The 23,604-nt window shown below is 44.4% G+C and overlaps 1 protein-coding gene across 1 annotated transcript in view; it reads right to left on the bottom strand.

The window, feature by feature from the left end:
- Positions 1-7,040: 7,040 nt before the first annotated feature.
- The window catches only part of LOC143145006 (uncharacterized), a 643,697-nt gene continuing 627,133 nt past the window's right edge, over positions 7,041-23,604 (bottom strand). The window contains exon 7 of the mRNA XM_076307961.1: positions 7,041-15,553. Coding sequence (XP_076164076.1) covers positions 15,381-15,553 — 173 coding nt within the window. The 3' untranslated portion in view covers positions 7,041-15,380. The remainder of the gene's footprint in view (positions 15,554-23,604) is intronic.

Here is a 23,604-nt window from a genome sequence, read left to right on the forward strand (position 1 = left end):
AATATGGATGTTTGGGAATTTTTTTCTCGACGTTGTGGAAATTATGCAAAGAAATAATATGGATGTTTGGGAACTTTTTTCTCGACGATGTGGGGAATTGTGCAAAGAAATAATATGGATGTTTGGGAATTTTTTTCTGGCGATGTGGAAATTCTGCAAAGAAATAATGTTAATATTTGGGAATTTTTTCCGGCGATACGAAATACCCGATACAGAGGTTTCGTATATATGTTGAAAGAGTATAGTTTGAACGATACTTTTGACAAGCTTCGTTAAGAAATGTTAACGTTTATGGAAAATGTAAGCGTTCTTGAACCACGCTAGCCGAATGTCCTAGTCGGTAGGAGGGTTTATTTTCAGTATTAATAGTAAAAATTGAACAAATTTTGAATATTTACAAATTAGATGACTCTGCCTGTCGTTATCCGTACGAAATTTTTAAAATATTTATTTCGTTAGAAACGACAAGGTTTTTAAGAAATTATTAAATTTCGTTCGAAACGAATTTTCAAAGTTTTTGAAAAGTATCGGATAAGAACAATAGTTAGAAGCAACGACAGAGAATGTTAGAATAAATTTAAATTCGAAACGGAAATTAGTTCGTAGGGTCACGGTTGTCCGTGAAATTTGCATTTTCGATAGCCGTGTCACGATCCCCGATAGATTAATTAGTTCGTTTGGTTATCGTGTATATTTACCATTTTATTCCGCTAGAAATTACGTTCCCTTACACTGTTTAAGTATTCACGGTTCACAGCTCGTAAACAAGTCAGCGCTACTGGTTTTACCCGCTTTTAAGTCGTAACGTGTGCGAACATCGTTCCACAATTTGTCTCTTAATACGAACGTGTATCATAATTCACATCGCGAACGTTTGTCTTATCATGTGTTTCGATCGCGCAGGCTCGTGTTCTTTATTAGAATAAAACTAGAAAAAAAAAAAAACGGTTCGAGTAACGCCGGTGAAATAATTGATTACGAAAACTTTCGAACATTAAGAAATCGACAATAGAATATTCCATAAAATACTCCAACTCGGCGTTGCGTTAAAATTCTCGTTTTGCGTAAAGATCGTGGCCAAAACCGAACAAAAACGATTCGAGAAACCTCGATGGAATAATTAATCGATGGAAAAACTTTGCAAAAAGTATTACTAAAAACTTTACCAAAATATTACGCAAATTCCCATTTTGCGTACAGATCCCGGCCAAACTAAAGCTACGGTTCGAGCCATGTTACTGAGATAATTAATTACAGGAACAATTTTACTATACTAAAAAAATCGATGTTTCAAAAAATACTCCAACTCAGTCGACCGTAAGAATTCCCGTTTCGGTTGGAAAACGAGTAAAACGCAACCGAATGCTCGTCGTCTTAATTACGTTCGATGGTTCCTCGTTAATAATTATGAAGAAGTTATTGAAATTCAATAATATTCAATATACTTATTGAGAAATTTCAAGATCCGAGGTGTCGTTATTACGGTCGGTGCCGCGCGAATATTTCCTCGAAATCGTTCACACCGACGCGTCTTCGAGCGGATCGAGATAGAACCCTGCTACTCACGGGTTATCAATTTATCGCGTATTGTGCACCGTATGCACCGTAGGGCCGCGCGTATCGGTTCCGCTCGTATCGGTGTCGCTAATTGCAACTAAGCGACCGACCCTGTACCCAATAACTCTTCTCTTTCTTTTCTTCCGTCCGTCGACGGTCCAATTACCGGGCGCAACGGTAATCAACGTTCCGTGGCATCCGCCACCCATCGATACCCCGTAATTTCTGTTTCTAAATTTAATTACCGACACGTCCGATCGGTTAGCGGCGATCCGCGATACATTTCACTCGTCGCGGTACGAGTCACGAAACTTCTCGTACCGGCGCGTTCCGTACACCGTTGGCGGGAGTTGCAATTTGTAGCCGTTTTGTTGATAGTTAACGGACGGTTAATAGAAATACCGGTACAACGTTAGGAAGTTTATACCGTCATTAGCGTCGTGGAAATATACACGAGGGCTCGAGCGAGGTTCGGTGGAAATCTCGCGAGGGGCATTAAGCACGTTCGTGCCTCGTAGGGCGATGGGAATGTCACGTGGCCGTCAACAAGACCCCCGTGGAAAATGGACGACTCCGTGTATACGGTACGCGATGCTGCCCGTTCGTAAATTCAATTATGGAGGCCCGATCCCATTAGAAGCCGAGCAGCGGTAAAAAGCGCGCCGAGAGCGTGCACCGTGCCGATTCAGGGATGCGTGCCGCAACCATCGATCGGTTCTATCCTCCGCGGCTACCTCGACGGGCATGCAGATATCGTTCTTTCGAAACCCGTAGCGCGAATGTATTTTCCACGGGGTACGGTCTAGCGTCGTTGTTCCCGCGGGCCCCCTTCACCGTTTTCAATTAACGATACGAGCCGCGCCGGGGCGTTCCACGATCGAACCGCGCGCTCTTTCTTCGAACGTGGAAACACGGGAGGAAACATTGCGGGGGAAAGACAGAGACAGAGAGAAAGAGAGATGTTGGATTGTTGTCGGAGAGACTTTGGAACGTTTTATCGTAATTTTTGAATGTTTTTTTTTTCTGAAAGCTCGAACGTCGAATTTCTCCATGGACAGCGAACCGTGTCGAGAGTCAGAAACGAAGGACGGAGTTGAGGAATCTCGATTTCGAAGGGACTTGATTGAAAAAGATTTGCGTTTCGAAGCGGTTTATTTTGAAAAATTTCTAATCGAAGAATTAGAAAGATTCGAACGATTCGAAAGAGTCGACGCGTTCACACCGACGCGTATTCGAGCGGATCGCGATAGAACGCTGCTCGCGAGTTATCAATTTATCGCGTATTGTGCACCGTATGCACCGTACGATCGCGTATGACTTCGAAGTAACTTAATTGGAGAGGATCTTGATTTCCAAACAAACTGGATCGGAAAGGATCTTCGTTTTGAGGTAGCTTAATTGGAAAAGATCCTGACTTCGAAGTGACTTAATTGGAAAAGATCTTAACTTCGGAGCAACTTAATTGGAGAAAAAAATCTTAATTTCGAAGCGAGTTAATTAGAAGAGATCTTTCGTACGCGGCAACTTAATTAGATGGGATCTCGAAGCGACTCGATCAGAAGAGAACTCAATTTCGGAGCGACTGTGTTTTCAAAAATCTCGCGAGTAAATCTTTCGCGGTGAATTTCAAATCGCGAAGGAAACTTTCGAAAAGATATTAATTGCAGTTGGAGAGAAGCGTACCGTACAAGGAGCATACACGAACAGGATAATACCGCATCGAATATACCAACACCCGGGAAAAAATCTAAGGACAACCGCTCAACTAATGGTACCTCGTCGCTAATGACTCAAAATGTCGACGCGACGTTAAATCTCGAAGTCGAAAGAAAGGTAACCTTCGGTTTTTGTTCAACAGGCAGGTTTGTAATTCTTTCTACGCTATGTGAAACTGGCTATCCAGGTTAATTCAACGATACGTGACGCAATAACGTTCAAGGCCACGCGCGGTCAGAAATGAAAGACGCAACGAGAATCTCTTACGTATTAGAAGCCTGGATTAAAGCGCGATTAAGGTCCCAGAACCCTGCTGGAACGATAATGGTGAATTAATAACAGTCGTTACACCAGCGCGTATAAACTAGAATTATTCTAGGGTCGATCGTATTAGATATCCACTTGCAACTTTTCGAAAAGTAAACACCGCGCGATTCTTTTGCAAGATAATTTTACAAATACTTCGAACGCTTTCAGCGAGCGTATCGTCCCGGATTACCGACCACAATCGTATTCCTTACCGAGTACAGTAACGACAAATATCGTTTCTCTCTCTTCGTCTATATTTTCACGAGCTCCTGTTTCTTCGGGAAGAAGAAAAAAAATGATTAAGGTCGCGTACGTAGGTTTAGAAGCGTACGGCTATCGTTAAAAATCGAACGTCGCATCGAATCGATGGTAAGAAATGGTAAAATTTCTTTTTCTTTCGACTTATACGGCCAAGATTATCGAAGACGGGCGGCATGGCCTTTTATATAACGGTTGCCCGTTTACCGCGCGGACGCGATTCGATCTGAAATCAGAATGCGCCTCGATCTTCGTTTTTTCTCCCCTCCGCCCCTTTTGGTGTACTTTGAAGTATTGCCCCGACGAGTCTCGTCGTTTTTACAACGTTTTGATACTCCGCCGCCCTCTAATTTCGACGGTTCGTCGCGTATCGGGTTGCCGGTAGTTTATTTATCCATCGGTTGTTACGCGTTTCTTGCTTCCTCGTTAAACGCATCGTGCTCCAGTTTCTTCTTTCGATAAATAGCATCAATCGGAAGACACGTGGCCGCGATGCGAATGGCACGCTACGGCAAGTACGAGTTTCTTATCGACGCTACCATAAGCGACTCTGTTCCATGTACTTTTTGTCAACATTGCCCGAGAACTTGGCGCAAGTGGCAGCAGCGTTTACTTAATTCAAAATGAACCTTGTAAAACAGAGAGAGAGAGAGACGCATACGCGCGTACGTACACGTGTATGTGCGCCGGGAACGCGTCCGTCGTTCCGCCGCGGATCTACGAGCGTCTATGTGGTTTTCCTCGTGGTGGTGGTGGTGGTGGGGGTAACGCGAAAGATGGAACGACGGGTAAAATGACGAGAATTAATTATATACCGTGGAACGATTCGATCGACACGCTTTCGTTTACAAGTACGGCGTTCACGACGGCGAGGCATCAACATGAAAGGACGTCGTGTCGTCGTTGATATCCACAATTGCACCGGCTCGGGGAGAATTCCGGCGGGGACTGGAATCAACGGCGGTATTCCGCTTAAGTTATGGCCTCGGTTATAGCCGCCGTTCGGACTACAAATTCTCGTGGAGGTATACGGTAGGATTTGTACTTACCTAGTACGGAGGCTACCTACAACTTAGTAGAATACCGGTGTGCAGAAATCTTCTTGCCAGACGGGACAAATACGCGGCTCCAGCAGAGATATTGCGTCTCGGGGTGCTACACTCTGGAAAATAGCCTAATGATCGTATTGTGACTGCCCCGGTCGTCACAAAACATCTACGGGGTTTACCCGGCCGCGGCTTTATTTATCGTACCGCGACCGTCCAACTACCGTGTAACGGGTAAAACGTTAACGAGGATGCAGATGTATTTATATGGGAGCGGGACCGGTAATGTCCTCGGGAAAGGTCACGGTTACGCGACGCTCGATTATTTTTCGTACGACGTTGATCGAATTTCACGCTACGTCGATACGACCATTCGTTTTTTCATTTCGACACGTTTTCCCTTTGCTCGTTTCTTCTTCGCACGTTTACCTTCCGAGTCGAGTCAATTGCGCCTAGGTGGTCATTGACGATCACGAGTTTTAGCTGCAAAGGGTCCGGATGATTTACGAGTGTTGTACACTTGGGCCACTATATTGCACTCGGGATTATCGTAACGCGGAAAATATTATAACGAAGAACAATGCGAAGAATTCTTTTTCCATTCTTTCTCGTAGATGAAACTTGGTGCATTTTAGCAAAATTCTACCAAGAATACTTTCGAAGCTAACAATTTTATCGAGTCCCGATTATTCTCAGATCTTGGCGTATTTTCTGCGTAGCACTGCGTAACGTTCTGCGAACGGTCGTATCTACTGTTTGAACCGATAATGTAGGTATAAAGAGAGCGAAAGCAAATAAGGGAAAGAAAGAAAGTTACTCGAGTTACTTGAAATACATTCATTGAAATACATAATCGCGAATAATACCGATTACCAGGTCTCACCACGTGGAGTAAAGCTGCGAGTAGAGACCTGCAGGGAGATGGAATCAAAGTTCGACAAGCAATACAAACGAAATTACTAAATCGAAGAGAAGGAATCAAGTTCCTTCCGATCTCCTCGTTTAGTTCTCTCGAGCAATTACATTACGGGGAAAATGAGGCAAAACCATTGGTCGATGGAACTTCGATTCAGTCTATATTCCTTTGGGTTAGGTCTGGTTAGGTCAACCTCCACGTGGTGAGACCTGGTAATCGGTATTACGAACGATAATTTTTCGTCGCGAGTAGTACCGAGCTAATCGATTGCGAATTTGAAACAGTTTCTTAAGATACACGATTAAGTGGAATATTGTAACATGGACAACTTTTGTAACGCAAAAACAAAAACGTAACTGATTTGCATTTGAATATATATATTTCAAGTAACTTTCTTTTTTTCCCTTTTTTGCTTCCACTCGTTTCTTACTTACATTACGAGTCCAAGCATTAGATATGACCCTTCCTCTCCCTTTGAATATAAAGTACACGTGTTACGTAGAAGATAGGTATCAGCTCTGAGAATAATCAGGACTTGGTAAAATTTGTAGGTAGCTGTGAATGTGTTCTTGGCACAATTTTGCTAAAATGTATCAAGTTCCATCTACGAGAATGAATGGAAAAAAGAATTCTTCTCATTCTTCTTCTTTACAATAGTATTTTCTTACGTTATAAAAATCATGGACGGTGTTCTATTCGTAAACGGAATGACCCGACGCGACGGTCAGTCGGCCAAGCCGGCTACTCGCAAATCTGACATCAGATCTTTCGAGAACGAAAGAGAAAGTTTCACACTGTCTTTCTTTCTCGGCTCGGCGAAGTTGTCCAAAGTGCCGACCTCGTGATACGCAGCTTTTACGTCGTTTTGTAATAGCGGAGGAAATTTCACGATTCGCTGACTAGCGATTGTACGCTATTTGGCCACGATGATATCGTTTGATAAATTTTAAGACCACCGTTGAAATTCTTCTGCTCGTTTTTTTCTTGTATTCTTCCTCGATTCAACGCGTCAAAAGAACGAAGCGATATATTGCCATCCTTCAAGTTACTCAACCATTTTTAAATATTTGAAAACGTTCATACAACATTTTCCGTTTTCGCGGTCCGCAGTTCCAATTGTTGTCGCATTTTCATGATTCGCGAGACAAGATTTCAGCGTACACTTTTCAGTGTCCCGCCTCGTACGAAGGAACGCGGGATCGGTTTGGAGCGTAAATGAAAAGCGAGACGGGTGTGTATTTTTTTTTTTTTTACGATTTTAATGTCGTAACCCTGCCAAATACAATAATAATAGTAATAGTAGCAATTATAATAAGAATCATAATAATGATAATGATAATAGTATTATCTAAAATATGTAACCATCATTTCGATAATAAGATTATCGACAGGCGCGATGTTGTACCACACAGGACGAATGTGACGCACCGTGCGCGCGTTGACCGCGACTCGACGAATATAATTTATTAACGACAATCGGGATCGCGGATCGCCCTTTACAATACAATAATAATAATTTTTTTTTCCATTTTCATTTTATTTCCACTGTAGGAATCGCGGAGCACAATGTTTAAATACGCGCTGAGCCCTGTCGTCGCGAAAACGTCGTTTTTCATTTCTGTTTAGGACTTTCATTCGCGGCGGGGGTACGCCGGTCTCCGAGACCGTGGCCCACGCGCCGCATAACGTGTATAAATATATAATTTCGTGCGCATTTCGTAATATAATTCGCTATCGCTCCATAATTCATTTCCACAATCCTCCGCGAGATACGTTAATTACACTCTCTTCGTTTTCGTTCGATCGCAATAAATAAATTATCCAAATCAAGGACATCGATATATCGATATAACAGTAATAAGATTACAACCACATTTACAATATATATCTATATTTATCTATATATGTATATATATATATAATATATAGATTTTTGTTCATATATATATAATATATATATATTTTTTTTTTTTATCTTTTAATGCACTAACGAACCTCCCCTGCCGACGTGCGCGCGATACGAATGGGGCGACACCGTCCTCAAGCGACGCGGTTAAAGTAATTAGAAAGTACAAAGTGGTTTTTTTTTCTTTTTTTTTAATAGTAATGCCTTCGTTTATACAGTGAGTCGTAACAATATATTATTATCGATCCTACGCAAAAAAAAAGAAAGAACCTACGCGACATATACAGTTTAAATCCTTAGAAAGTAATAGTTGGTGGCGCGCGACTCACGATCCGTCCACTTCTGAACTTCGTCAACGGTCGGTGCTGTTCGCTCGAACACTGTTCGCTAGCGCGTTGATCCGCGTTCGACGGGAACACGCGCGCCATCTGCGACCCGGTGGGTTCTCTCGAACAGGGATAGGGGGGGGGTGAGGGATGTGGCGGGGTGGGGGTGTTGGTGGTGGTGGTGGGGGACGAGCGCTCGGGTTCTCGCTGGACGTGGTTCGCGCTCGCTCGTGGGAATCGTTGTCACGTGACACGGGCACGATCCTCGTGGCACGACGAAGACGAACCGCGGACGAAGTTCAGCGGAAAAGGTTCACGCCACGCGCCTCGCAGTGTCTAAATCCGTGCGAGATCCGAGAGAGAATTACTGGCCCCCATTGATTACATTATTGCGAAAGAATTATGCTACGTTGATCCGCTGCTTGCTTGTCCATCGACGATGATCAACGGATTGTTGTTTTACCTTTACATACTATTTACAGATAGTTATTGCTCCGCTAGTGTTCGCTACCTTACGACCTAGTAGTTCCGTTTAGTGTCTTCACGAGAATCGCCGTATCGGAGTCAAGAATCACCGCCAGCCTTATAGCCTGGTCGCGTTGTTTCCCGCCCACCGGAGACATTGGACCACACGAATACGCGGAACTATTACTTTTTTTTTTTTTTTTTCTTAACGCGCGTGGCCGATAAAAAAGGAATCGTTCGATCGTCCGCGGACGCTTCCTTCGTCCGTTGTTCGAAAATAATTGTCTCGGCCGCTCCGAAGACGAGGTTGAAATTTCACGCTTGGTCCTGCAACGTACGCCGATAAATTGAGAGAGCCGTGATTTCAATCGTTCGCGCGATTCCCCTGATTACGCGAAATTTTACTCGTCTCTTTTTCCTTTTCGTTCTTTATTTTTTCTTTCGTTCGTTTGTTTGTTTGTTTGTTTTTTTTTCATTTATTTTTCTCTTCCGTGTAGCCTGATATCTCTTGGACGTTAAACGTGCGCGCACACACCATTCGCGGCGATACGTTTCTGCGCTCCTGCGTAATGGATCTTTAAGAACCGATCTCCTCATATTGTCCACGTTGATGTATATCTACGCACGTCGAATTCAACGTACGAAAGCACCAAGAAAGATTGAGCACCGCGCATGATCGCAGATTAAAGACGCAATTTATTGCAGTTGCTTGATAAGGTATGCTTGTGAGTGACTGATGCGTGTACGTATGTCTCTGTATGTATGTAGTTTTCTGTGTACGTGCGTGCATGCGTGCGTGTGTGTGTTTGTATCTTTACTGGCCCTTGAAACGAAGAATGGAAAATTATCGCTACTTCGACGGGCTAACCTGTCAGCTTCGTCTTTGAAAAGCTCGATACATCGCGTTTCTTTTTTGTCTTTTATTTTCCCGGAGGAGTGGGGGACTTTTTTCTTCCTGTTTTTCTTTCTTTCTTTCTTTTTTTTTTTCTTCGTTCAAACATTCCTCGCGGAAGGCCTCCGTGAAAGTTTTCCTAACGATTTCCTAAAATTATTAACACGTTTTCGTGGAATTCATTTCGACAGCCGTGTAAGCGCACGAGAATACGAACTCGAGGATTTTTTATCGACGAGTTTAGGTACGTCGATACCCGTCGAACGTTCGAGCACGATTGTAAAACGATCGAAGTTGCGGGGCTGCAGTTTTCAACGTAGACGCGAGACTCGCGAGACGTCCATCTTCGAAACATTCGTAGATTTCCTCGTTCCTTCGGTTATTTGTGTTTTTCTTTGCAATGAAAAAGTAAGCGTCGATATCTAACTCGTTAAGTACCAGCGTAGGAAAAACATTTTCTATCGCGTTAATTCCCAAGTCGCGAAGTTCAGACCCGAATAGAGTGCAATTCTTTCTACTACCTTACGAATTAAAAAAATATCACACTTAAGAATAATTTATTCGATCTCTCCAGCCCGGAATATTACCGTATTGCTATAATTTTTCGTTAAAATATTCCTCGGAGAAGCCTACGATACCATTACTTATTGTTTTCCACCGTACTCTGCACAAGTGTCTCGACATCGTCGCTTCCAGGTGCAAGCAACCTAACGAAAAATTTCTATTTCCTCTCCGGTAAAGTATATTAGAAGCACACACGGAGAAAAAGATACACACGGAGAGAAAATACTGACGATCTAACGAAAAAGAATTGTATTTCCTCTCCGATAAAGTATTTTCGAAAGCATACGCGGAGAACGTAAATTTCGATAGATAATTTACCATTGAACGAGTCGATGGTTGTCGAAGGTACCCGAATAAATGTTCCGAGACCGACGAAAGCGTTTCGCGATCACGAATCGGCTCGCGCGTCCCGAGCACCGATCACCGACGTGTTCGAATTCCGCGCCAAATCGTTCGCCCCGCCCTTCCCCCACCCGGATACCCAGTCCCGATCCAAAGTGTGCCAACTAAATTCTCGCCGAGTCGCGAGCGTGCCCCGCTCGTTCGTGGAAGGTGATTTCGATCCGAATGCGAAGCCTCGATTAGTTGGTTGTCAGTTGACGTCTGTTAAGGCACTTGAAATGCTAATTTCCCTAGGTGGGGCCCGTTCGTAGAAAATCGGTTCGGAGCTCCGTTGTCCGCTTCCCGTCCCCATTGATGGTTCTCCTTCTACGGGAAATTGAATAGGCTCGCATTAACATGAAACACAAATAGCCGATGCTCGCGCATGCGCGTGTGTCAACTTTTCACGAAACTCTTCCTCTTCCTTTTATTCGCGTCGCTACGCGGCCGGCCCAAGGAATGTGTCTGTGCTCGAAGGAATGTTTCCGCTCGTCGTTAGCCCCGAGAATCGTCGTCAATGGTCGTCCTCGGTTTCTTCCAGCGGATAATTCTTCCGTTTTCCGGGTCTCGTTGTCGGTAACGACAATTTCACGATAATTTAAAAAAAAAACGACGGTCGCTGCCCCGGTGTGTCCGCGCGTGCGCGCGTCGACATCACAGAGGAGTTTGGAATGTAGTTGGAATCGAACGATGAAACTTCTCGGGGAATCGTACTGTGCGTTGCTGGAAAGATGGTCGGCGAGGGGGCGTAGAGGTAAGGGGGACACCTCGTTGATTACACCTGTACCCCACTTTTAACTCTCTCTCTTCACTATCGCGTGCTTCGCGCTGTTTCGCTTCGTTTCGATGCGTTCCCCCTCTGTGTCGGATGATGCGATTAGTACTATTGCGAAACGATTATCGAGGTATCGTCTAACCTCGCCGAGGCTCCTGTAACCTCTCGTATTAGGTCCTTGGTGAAACACGCGTCAACGTAGCTCGTCCAGAACTGTCTTACTTTCTCTCCTCTTCACGTGTTGCATTCGCTCTCTTCGTCGCACGACGCGTTGACAGACACAACCTCTTTGGCCAATGATCGAAAATACGCGCGAGAGTAGATGGATCCGTTGGTCGACTTTCCAACAATGCACAGTAGATGATACCGTTTCGGTGATACACCGCGAACAAGAACACGCGTGCACAGGGGCGTGGCCGATTCACCGCGACCAATCGTAGCCGCGTTCCGCGCGTCGACTTTCCAGCAACGCACAGTAGATGGCGCGACTGCGCTGGAATCTAAGACATCCGCGTCTCGACCAGGTCGAAACGGATCCATGGATCGAGTTAGGCCCCAAAAATTCCTCGATGGACCGGTTGTTGGTAGGTTCTTCGTGCAAAGTGGACCACTTGTTGGCCAATAGGAGGTTTTCCGCGGACAATTAGCAGAAATGAATGGTCTGTAGGCAAACGCCTTGTACGGTGTTGGTACGGAGCGTCGAGATGCGCACGACCCGTGCGCGAGCTCTCGAGGAAAAAATGATAATGATCAAAGAGGGTGTCGGCATGACGTCAGTATGCATTTCTCATCGCCCGCGCCGCGCTCAGATTACTGACGGCTGCCCCGCCGAAGGAATTCCCTCACAGGAGAGGTACAACGGTATCGGTCATCGAGATCGTAGAATGGCATCCTGGGTGGCACCTCGCGTCCATTTTCGGCTCGAATTTCGCAGCGACGATCGTACGAAAATTATTCATACATCACGGACGAGGGGGGCGCGGTCCCCGTGTCGATGGAATCGCCGCGAGTCGTTCGTAGGCTGACGAAACGGGGACCGGCCTCTGGAAACGGTGAGAAAGTCGATCGGGTGACGATTCGTTTCGAGGTTACGGACGGATCGTGAACCGATCCGTACCGCGACGCTCGACGATCGTTTGGAAATTATCAAAATTGCAGAGGTTACCGGAACTCGAAGTGTCGTGGGGGGAGAAACGAGGAATTTCAAGGACACTGAGAATCTCCATCGACGCGATTTTCGATTCGATATCTTTCGCAACGGGGGCGAGAAAGCGTCGAGCGTAATGTGAATTTGTCGTCCACCGATCCCAGCCAGATGTGTAACGCGAGGATCGGTACGATCCGTGGCGTTGTTCCCATTATCCAAACGACTACTCGACCGAGTGAAGCAACTGTTGGGATGTCTCTCGGTCTGGTCCTCCGGGCGAGGGATTCGAAGGGTCGCGTTATGAAACGTGTACAAGCACGAAGATTCGCGTGACTTAAGGCACTAGCAGTATACTTAAGGCCTAACGCAGCGTCCTCCTCTCACTTAAACGTTAAAAGGCACTATTCCCTATGAAAATACAACACGTAACAAATATTAATTTATCAATCTTCGCATTAAATCTTACACGTAGAGGTTTCTCTTTAATGATATAAACTGGCTCTAGCATATACTGGCATCTTGTTCCATCGTTTTAACTAGCTTCGAAATAGTTTCTGCATTTTTCGGCTACCATTTAGTCGTGTTACTTACGCGGTGGCGAAAACACAGGTTCGAAGAAAACGGGGGTTGGGGTTGAGGGGTGGGGTGTTTGGATAGGGGAGGGGGAATGCTACACACGTGCTGTATACGGAAACGTCGTACTTCTCAAGGTTTCTAAATTATTTACAATGCGTCGCGTACGCGAACCGCGTATTCGACTTTCCCGCGATACGTGCGGCCGGGGTCGCGCGCGACGCGCAACGCGCAACGCGTTGCCGGAAAAAAATGCAACGGGCGATGGCTGCCACGCGCGATCGTGTTCGCGCGTTCGCGAGTCCCCGTTCTCGTTTCATTTTTCCCGCGACACGCGTACGGAACGAAATCAGTTGGCCGCTCGAGGCCACCGATCGGCTCGTCCCCCACCACGGTGCCCCATCGTCGCGCCATCTCTCGTTTCTGCGCGCGAACGAGGAGCTCGCGCGGTGTTACCGCGACAGAGGTCGCGTAACAACGTGTTGTTCAACGATCGGAGAAAAACGGCCGCTCGAGTTTCGTCCCGTCGTCGCGCGACACACACCGGTCCTCGTATCGTTTTCAACGCGCCAGTGTCGATGTCTGCATTCGATTTCGATATGTCTCGATAGATAGAATTCCCATTTGATACCGGAACCGCGCGCTTCATCCAACGTAGATCGACGATAATTGAAGAACAGCCGACACGATGATATATATCGATCCCCTGACACACACGACTTTCTCTATTTACAGTTTCGAAACCCGCACGGCGGAACGTACGTACACGCGCGTACGTTTCTCGCGTTTTCTTTCTCTCGAGCGAAAATTTTTCTCTCGTTGGCTTCCTTTTCTTTTCTTTTCTTTCCTTTTTTTTTACTTCTCCCCATCCGTTCACTTATCCGCGCGCGGCGCGTTTCGATTTGGCCGCCGAATCCTACGTACACCTTGAGCTTACCATTTCTTTTTTTTTTTTTTGTTTCTTTATTTTTCGTTGCAGATGCCAAAATAAAATGTGCACGAATCAAGCCTTTGAAACGTTCCGACGAACGCGATGCGTAAAAGCGTTTAAAAAAATAATTCTTCGATCTACTTTCATCTTTCCACGTTTGAGCGCAATGTATCGATGGACGATCATCTCCCGTACATTTGCACCTTCTACTTTGGCACCTTGTGTGGACGAAAGAGCGCACCGATCGGACGGTACGATCGAAGAATTTTTCTTGTCGCGACTAAGAAACGGAAAACGCGAAACGACTCGAAGAAAGCATCGTAATGCCGTCGACGGTATACACATATTATCGTATTGCTCAATGGACACGTAATACTGGCTTTTTTAGAGCGTCTGATTCCCTTGTTTCCGTTGACAATGAGAACGTTGTTGAATGATTGTCCGTCCCTAAACGCGAAATTCTTTGTGCATAACCTCGAAAAATCGCTATTTCAATGCATTACAAAATGTTCACGATCACGATTGTAGTTTATTTAACTGAGCATGCTAAGTCCCAAGCTCCGTCACCGGAGTTCGATATTCTCTTTATTTATTAACCATTTAATTACCTTAACGATATTACTTCATTCCCCTTTACTGGCTCTATTCCTCGCAATAGACGATACATGGTGCTCTAGACTAGTTGAGCTGGCCTTATTTAATCGTACAAAAAAAAAGAGAGAGAGAGAGAGTGAGAGTGAGAGTAAGAGCGAGAGTGAGAGAGAGAGAGATAGAGAGAAAGAGAGAAAGACTGAGAGAAAGAGAGAAAACAAACTGGAAATACGAACAAGTAAAAATTGGCTAGAAATAAAAACAGAAACGACGCGATGTCGCGTGCCGGTTGCACCGAATCTGCAGCAATCGCTTGCGCGGACCTCCGCGGAGCTCAGCTTCGCGGGTATCCGTTCCAAATACGCCACCTACGCGAGAAACGATCAATTTCGTAACGGAATAAATAAATTTTCCACGGAAAAATTTCAAATATCAACAACTCTTATGCCCTAAGTCCGTTCAACAGATTTGAAAATAGAAATTCGTTTCCGATATAGAATCTATGCAACAACGAACAAAACGAAGAAAAGAATGCGTTCCTTTTTTTCCCCAGCGATTCGTGCATCGCGACTGCTGGCAGGTTCGCAACGATCGTCATCCACCAATAATTACAGAGATACTTTCGTTAGACCTCTAAACCTAATGAACGATTGTTTGCTTCTTCGTTTCCTTTTCTCTTAGTTAACAGCCTCCGACTCGCGTTCAAATCAAGACGATTCGAGAGTCGAGGATGAGGCTCTTCAGGTCCCGAATATAATAAAAGAATCATCGTCGTCGTCCACGATCGCGATTCGAGTCCCGATTTTTCGGAACAACGGTGATTTTTTTTCCCCCGTTCGCTGCTTCTTCTTCTTCTTCTTCTTCTTCTTTTTCTTTTTCTTCCGCTACTACCACTTCTTCTTCTTCTTCATCTTCTTCTTCCTTTTCTTTTTCTTCTTCTTCTTTTTCTTCTGCTGCTGCTTCTTCTTCTTCTTCTTCATTCCACTTCTTCCTCGTTCTCCTTCCATCGGCTAGACGGTCCTCTTTATCAGTGCCTTTTCATGTGAAGCGACAGATGATCGCTCCGCGAAAACGATCGCTGACAAAGATGGCACTTGAACGGCTTTTGACCCGTGTGCTTGCGATAATGCCGCGTCAATTCGTCGGAACGTGCGAATTTCCACGTGCAGCCTTCCCATGTGCATTGGTACGGTTTCTCGCCTGTAATGACAAAATTTCATCGATCAATGTTACGTCGATTACCGTGGAATCTTTTCACAGAGATACAAAAGCCTCAACGACAACTCCACTTCAACATTTGCATCGGGGAACATTACTTCTTGTAGAACTGTTATATTTCATATTTGAATGATTCAATATTAATCAAAATGTACTCCATTTTCATCAACACGTACAACGATAAATTTTCTCATCTTTGGAAACTGTCCGTTCTCGATGCTCCACGATGTTAACAGGATTAAATTAAATCAATCAACACATTCAGTGACAATACGGTAACACTGAGAACGATTGTACTTCAACATTCTCTTCGAAACTCGCACGACTAGAATATCGTACACGCTTCGATAATTCTCTACTGCCTGAAAATTACTCCATTTTCTTTTACACGTGTAATGATAATCTTTTTCGTTTCTGATCCATCGCGAACACACACGACTGGCGTAAGGACGCGCAGGATTTTATTGTGAAAATACTTCAACTCGTAGACGTTCCACGACGGATAAAAAAGGTTCTATCCGTCGACAGGATAGAAAAGGTTAATTTGTAAAATAGAGTCGGCGCGTGAAGTGCCACACGAGCGATTCGAACGCTAAGAAACGCGTTTCTGAGCGATTACCCAGTACATACTTCTGTGTCTGTCGGTTCGTGACCAGTGACGCTCCCTCGGAAAAACCAACACCTAGATCGTCTTCGGATTGGATCGATGTACACGGGCGCGAAAAAACACGGCCGTTCGGCGTTATTGTGTAATTCCCATTTAAACGTAACGAGGAGTGTAAATGCGATGCTTCGAGCGAAACATAAAACCACGGGCTAGGTTTGCCATAGATTTACTGCACGGTGCGTCTACAGACATATATCCGATACCTTTCATAATCTCTTTAGAGCGGATACTTATTTTCTTGCGACGCGAACGAAAGTCCATGTCCTTGGGCAATTTATAGGAACACCGGGTTTTATGCGTTTTCAAAATTTACGATCAAAAAGGGTAATTGAAAAGCGACATCTATCATTTGCCAGCTTCGTGCACTTAACCGTGATCTAATGATACTTTTAGGGCGCATCGGAGAGGAACAAAGTATCGATTGCATGGAACTGTTCGATTAAACGGGATAAATTTACTTCCTGTGGAAGACATTTGAAGACTTCTCTAGAGAGAGAAGAGATATTTAGAGAGAAGAGGTATTTAGAGGGAAGAGGTATTTAGAGGGAAGACATATTTAGAGAGAAGAGGTATTTAGAGGGAAGAGATATTCAGAGAGAAGACATCTAGAGAGAGAAGAGATATTTAGAGGGGAGAGATATTCAGAGAGAAGATATTTAGAGAGAGAAGAGATATATAGAAAGAAGAGGTATTTAGAGGAGAGAGATATTCAGAGAGAAGATATTTAGAGAAAGAAGAAGTATTTAGAGGAAAGAGATATTCAGAGAGAAAACTTCTAGAGAGAGAAAAGATATTTAGAGAGAAGAGGTATTTAGAGGGAGAATATTCAGAGAGAAGATATTTAGAGAGAAGAGGTATTTAGAAGGAAGAGATATTCAGAGAGAAGATATTTAAAGAGAAAATGGATATATAGAGAGAAAAAAATACAGAGAGAAGACTACCACAACACAGTCTAGACTCCCATAGTATCTTTAGACAGAGATCTAGAGAGAAGAGATATAGAGGGAAGACCTCTATAGATATAATTTCTATGGAACATTTCCACTGCGAAAGAATTTTTCCGTCGCGTATGGTGTTGTCGAAGAATAGTGTCAAAATATCCTAGAATCAATTTCTAGAGAATATTGCAACACAGAGTGATTCGGTGACTATATTCTACAATATTGGCACAATAACGAACTGTCAATGATAGCTCGAATGTGTAACAAGCACAATGTAGAAAGGAATTGGTAACGATTTAGAGTTCGAACGTGTCTTTTGTAATAATTGCTTGCATTTTTATAGATTTGGTCTAGGAGCGATGGTGATACGGCAGGATAAGGATCAAAGCGCGATGTCTCGCAGCATGAATCAGGATTCGATGACGCAGAGGCACGGAGAATGCAAGATTCGAATGACGTAGGACTTGAAAGGTACAGTTGAAGATTGGTCAACTCCCCATGTCCCCCATCCACTCGAAATGTATACCATGTGGTTCGATCGAACGTTCACGAAGAACAATACGTGTACCGGAACTTCTGTACGGTAGCGCGTGTTCGTTGGATACTTGCGGTCGGGGAAAAACTTCGATGCGTTGCGAATAATTTCCAACATCTGTTTAACACCTGTTAAGTACTTGACTCTTTGGCGAAAGAAATATTTCCGCGTCGAGGTACAAACTCGAAGCGAAATGGCAACAGAAACCACTGATTGCTTCTTCACCAAGCTACGCGGTTGCGAAACACAGGATACCGATCGAGACTTTTCCCAGTTTTACCCAACACCTGTTTCCAAGAAGATTCCACCTTTTCTCTGAAATAGCAATAGGGAGTATCTAACGAGATATTCGTCCCGCAAAAATACTCAATCGTTCAGAATTATCCCGACTTTTTCCATCCACGTAAAATATGTACCAATCGCAGATACACACCTTGAAAATTATCAGTGCAGGAAAATGACAACACCGTATATGATTCTAACAATTTCCTTAACCGTGTCGTTACACACTTCACTAGATATAATTATAGAATTTATAATATCAAAAAAATTTATTATATTTTACTTTCAAAATTCCTCTCGATTGAACGTTCCCAGACGAACGATAAGTGTTCTTGATAAGTGATCGATAGCACGTTTAGTATCTATTCGTGATCGTGAAAAACTTCTATACGTCGCGAATAATTTCCAACACCTGTTCCCTCGCGAATTTTACGCTTTTCCGGAAACAGTAATAGGGAGCACCTTGCGGGACGATTCGAGTCCCAAAAAAGTGCATCGTCCGGTAAAAGGGTGGTCAACTCCCGACGCTTTCCATCCACGTGAAATACCATCCATCTTAATCGAACGTTCGCGGAGACAGAAGAACAACGCGTTGCGTCGCGAAACCCCTTTGGAATATCGGTTTATCGGTATTCCCGTTCGCGTCGATACAGGTACATTTCCCAAGCCTTAGGCCGCGCGTGTGTCCGTGCGTTTATTCTTGGCTCTTATCGAGCCGAGCCCCTCTCTCGTAAGGACGCCGTGACAGCTGTCGCGCGTTGCAACGACTCCGGATCCCTCAGAAAACTGCCTATCACTCTCTTCTATTGTATGCAAGTCACCGAGCGTATTTCTCGGCCCGGTGTTCTGCACGATTTGCCGCGGAAAAGAAGCGGGACGGTGAGTGCTCGCGAGAGACAGAAATGGAGACAAGAGAGAGAGAGAGAGACAGAGTTAAAGAGAAAGAAGTAGAAAGAAATACAGTAGTATCTCTTTTTCTCCAATCGGTCGATCGATTCGGGAATAAAAAAGGTAATATTGAATTCAGAGCTTAAAAGTTTAGTACGATAGAAAAAACGATCGATGAGAAAAGAATAGTGTACGGACCAAATAATGACAAATATGACGAAAAGTAGATTTATTCGAGGGAAAGTGAGACGTTGAGGATCGTGTGGATAATTTTTCTACCGGTAAACAAATAGAGTCAGAGACAGTGACAGGGACTGAGATACGAGAGATATATAGATTGGAAGAAATATAGAGAGGGAAGGGATGCACAGAGAGAAGAGATATATAGAGAGAAGATATCTAGAGAGAAGAGAGCTATTCAGAGAGAAAAGGTATTGAGAGAGAAGACATCCTCCAGAGAGAGAAAAGATATTCAGAGAGATGAGATATTGATGGGAAATATCTAGAGAGAGAAGAAATATCCAGAGGGAAGACATTTAGAGAGAGAAAAGATATATAGAGGTAAGACATTTAGAGAGAGAAGAGATTTAGAGCGAGAATAGATTTAGAGCGTGAAGACATTTAGAGAGAGAATGGACATATAGAAAGAGAAGAGATATATAGAGAGAGAAACATCTAGAGAGAGAAGAGATATATAGAGCCAAGACATTTAGAGAGGGAAGAGATCTAGAGCAAAAAGAGATTTAGAGCGAGAATAGATCTAGAGCAAGAAGAGATTTAGAGCGAGAATAGATTTAGAGCGAGAAAAGATATACAGAGAGAAGACATCTAGAGAGAGAAAAGCTCCAGAGTGAGAAGATACATACAAAGAGAAGACATCTAGAGAAAGAAGAGATCTAGAGTGAGAAGATACATACAAAGAGAAGACATCTAGAGAGAGAAGAGATCCAGAGTGAGAAGATACATACAAAGAGAAGACATCTAAAGAAAGAAGAGATCCAGAGTGAGAAAATATATACAAAGAGAAGACATCTAGAGAGAGAAGAGATCCAGAGTGAGAAGATACACATACAAAGAGAAGACATCTAGAGAAAGAAGACATCCGAAGTAAGAAGATACATACAAAGAGAAGACATCTAGAGAAAGAAGACATCCGAAGTAAGAAGATACATACAAAGAGAAGACATCTAGAGAGAGAAGAGATCCAGAATGAGAAGATACACATACAAAGAGAAGACATCTACAGAGAGAAGAGCTCCAAAGACAGAAAGAGAAGCGAGACGTAGAAAACGAGAGTAAGGGGAGGTTAGGGGTCTGCTGGAAAGCGTATCCGTCGTCGAGTCGTCCAGATGTAGAAACAGCCTGGTCACAACTCGATGACGCAATCGGCATCAAGTTCAGCCGCGGCCGGGGAAACCTGGAAGACGAAGACAACCCGCGCGCGGTGGAATCGAGCGCCTCGATCGGGCGCAGTTCGCGATCCCATTAACCGCGCGAGCAGACGCGGATAATGGGCGACGCGAGTGACGACGGGACGACGACGTCCCATCGCGCGGTTCTATCTATCTCTATCTCTCTCTTTCTCTGCCCCCCTGGGTTGAAAACCACCGCCACCACCGCCGGTTTGATCGATATATTCGCGCGCGTCACCGGAGATCTCGGATCTTGACGGGGACGAGCCGCCTCGGCGAGCCCGATCGCTCGTCCCAGATAAACGATTACATTTTTCGTCGTGCTGGAATCGCTGTAGATCTGGTGCTCGAATACCGAGGACACAATTATCTGTTGCGTAAAATCTGAAATCGAACCCCACGAGTACGTTTCACGCTACGCGAGTCCGCGGCCACGGCGATCGTACCGAGTCTAATTACAACATCAATCTCGTCGTGACTCCGCCGATGATCGATACACTCGCGTTGCACCCCGTGCCAGACCGTGCCACCCCTACCATTCGTAATTAACCTGCCGATCAATTTACACCCGCCCGGGAACCACGTTCGAAAAACGTTCAGTCGTACTCGTTTTCGTCGATCTCGCGCATCGGTGAGTATTTTCGAGCGACGCGAGTTTCTTATTCGATTCACTGCACCGGATCTTTCCCGTATTGCGCTCGTCTCGGCGGTGTTTCGTCGACCGTTGAAAGACACTCGGAACGACCAGGTTGCATCGAGACGGAGAACCGGTGCTATAGAATTCGAGCAACCCGAGCGAGGAAATAGTTTGACTTTTTGTCAGCGCGAGACCGTCGCCGTGGAACTTGACACGGATTGTGCAAGAAGACGATACTTCGACGAACACGTTTCGGGGGAGAGTTTTTACGAACGATGCCTTTTGCCGAACGAATATCTCGAGACGTTCGCGAATCGAGTGCAACGAAATCTCGGTAGCTAACGTTTCGGAAGTATTCCATCGCTCGTTCTAGGTATTTTTAACAAAGGAGTGAACTCACTCATTTTAAGTAACAATCACTATTTTTAAGTATCGATGTACGTAACCTTACTTTTCTCTCTCGAGAGAGAAAAGATTTGCTATGAAGCAATTTATAAGCTTAAAGAAGCGATTACGTACTTTCGGCGAATAAAAGTAAATTTCCGCGAGTATCGAATTCGTTTAAGTGGTCGTTTTACGCATAGTATACCGGTTTGCTACAGCGAATGCACTGCGCTATTACACCGGTCATCTACCGATCGATAGTCGAAGCGCGTCTACGTATCTACGGTAGAATAGACAAGTTCTTTCGGATAGAACTCGCGTATAAATTCCAAGATTTTAAAGTCAATTAACTCGTACGTACTAGTCGCGCTTAGCGCGAGTTTCGATTATTCGAGCGCCGTATTATTGTAAATGTAGATTCGAGAAACAACGAGAAATCTACGACGCGATGTTACGAATTTTCGAAATTAGAATCCTTCGGGGTAGCAAAAATTATTTCACTTCTCGTTTTATTCGTCCCGTATTTTTCATATATTCTACAATTAAATCTAAATGCAATCTAATGCTCCTGTATTTCTTACTTTGTTATAAAATCGATCGTCTTACATTGTTATAAAATTATACTAATAATAAGAGTTCCATACGTTGGGGAGATCCATCACTCGAAGACTCTCAGCGTAAATGCAAGAACGCTTTAACCCTTTCCACTCGAGAGGCGATCCTCGACCGCCACTTAATTCGGTGTGCTTTCTCCGATTCGGAAAACCATCGTGGTTTGGAATTGAAATTAAAATTCAATTACTCCATTCTTGTAAGATGCAAACATATATACATATGAAACGTTGAAATGAAAATGCTCCGTTTTAAATTAATTACACGATTTTAAGGATTTCATCGAGGTGCTGGTTTCTGATAGCAGAAAAGCTTCGAGTGCAAAGGGTTAAGATTGTATCTATGGTGTCAACTAGGACGATTACAACGGACTATTGATATTTAGTTTACGAGTTCCATACATTCGGTAGATTTTTCGCCCAAAGATTTTGAGTTTGAGCTCAACAACAAGCTTCGAAGTTAAGTCCGTGTTCTCAGGTACCAGTACAACGACTGCAACAGGCTGTGAAGTAACATTCGGAGCAAGATCGAGTTACATTATCCACAACAGCGTGCACCGTCCAATTCGAGTGGAGAAACAAGGTTAGTTCTTCTGCCAAAAGTCTTCCGGAGCCAGTTCGTGGTTATATCCTTTGGAATCACCGGTTTCGTTGAAAGTAGGACAGGCTCTCAGAGTGCACCCTATTAGCCCCTCTTCGAAACAAGAACACCAGTTGCACCCGTTGTAATAATGTTTCCCTACTACGCATTTCCTTTCTTCGGGACAACGAACGATAAATTAGAACGAAATTAAAAAAACAAGAGAAATAACAATACAACGTCGTTTCGAACTCACCAGGTTGTTGGTCGACAGCAATCGAGCCAACGATGGTCAACACCAGGACCAAACCGAACAACTTCGACGACACGATTCCCAACATTACGTCTCTTTACTAAGGGACACGAACGATCGACCGACTTTATATAGGATACCGAACGGTGTATTCATTGCCATCGTGTGGTCGAAGCGAGGCATTTGCATATATTTACTCGAATTTAACCTTCGATTCTACGTCGGTCTACACCCACACAAGGAATTCGTTCGCGTCGTGAAACAATTTAGGTGTCGTTATCATGCATCGAGCGTACGGAGCATGTGGCAAGAGAGGTCGTCGGCTGGAGTCGAAGGTTTCGGTTAATATTTCGTTCCACGGTGTGTATAATTCCGGTCCTTGTGTACAAGGCGTCGAGAGAAGGGATTCTCAAAAATCTTGATAAACATAGACCGAAGTATTCTCAGAATGGTAAACAAGTTTCTGTTTCGATCCTCCGTGTCCAGCGCCAGGCGTCTCGTTGAACGGTGACGTTCTAACGGAGTGGTCGCGTGGGGTTAATTTTTCATCGAAATATTTCGAGATAGGTTCACGTCCCAAGGGAAGGGTTCGCGAGTGGAATTGTGGACGGTATCGCGGGAGAATCGCCACGCGACGCCGGTGGACGTCGATCGTCGGAAGTAAATCCATCGTGGCGCGCGGTTCGCTGGCATGGGAGCGGAGGCAAATGAAACGTGGCCGAGGAGAACGATCGGGACAGGTTGTTTCCGCACGCGAGCAATAATTGCTTGGAAAAGATCGAGAAGCGAGCGCACGAAACCCGGCCTACCATGGCAGATCTAAATCGATCGTTTTAACGTTTC

The sequence above is a fragment of the Ptiloglossa arizonensis genome, chromosome 3 (assembly GCF_051014685.1).
Source record: "Ptiloglossa arizonensis isolate GNS036 chromosome 3, iyPtiAriz1_principal, whole genome shotgun sequence".
NCBI lineage: Eukaryota > Metazoa > Arthropoda > Insecta > Hymenoptera > Colletidae > Ptiloglossa > Ptiloglossa arizonensis.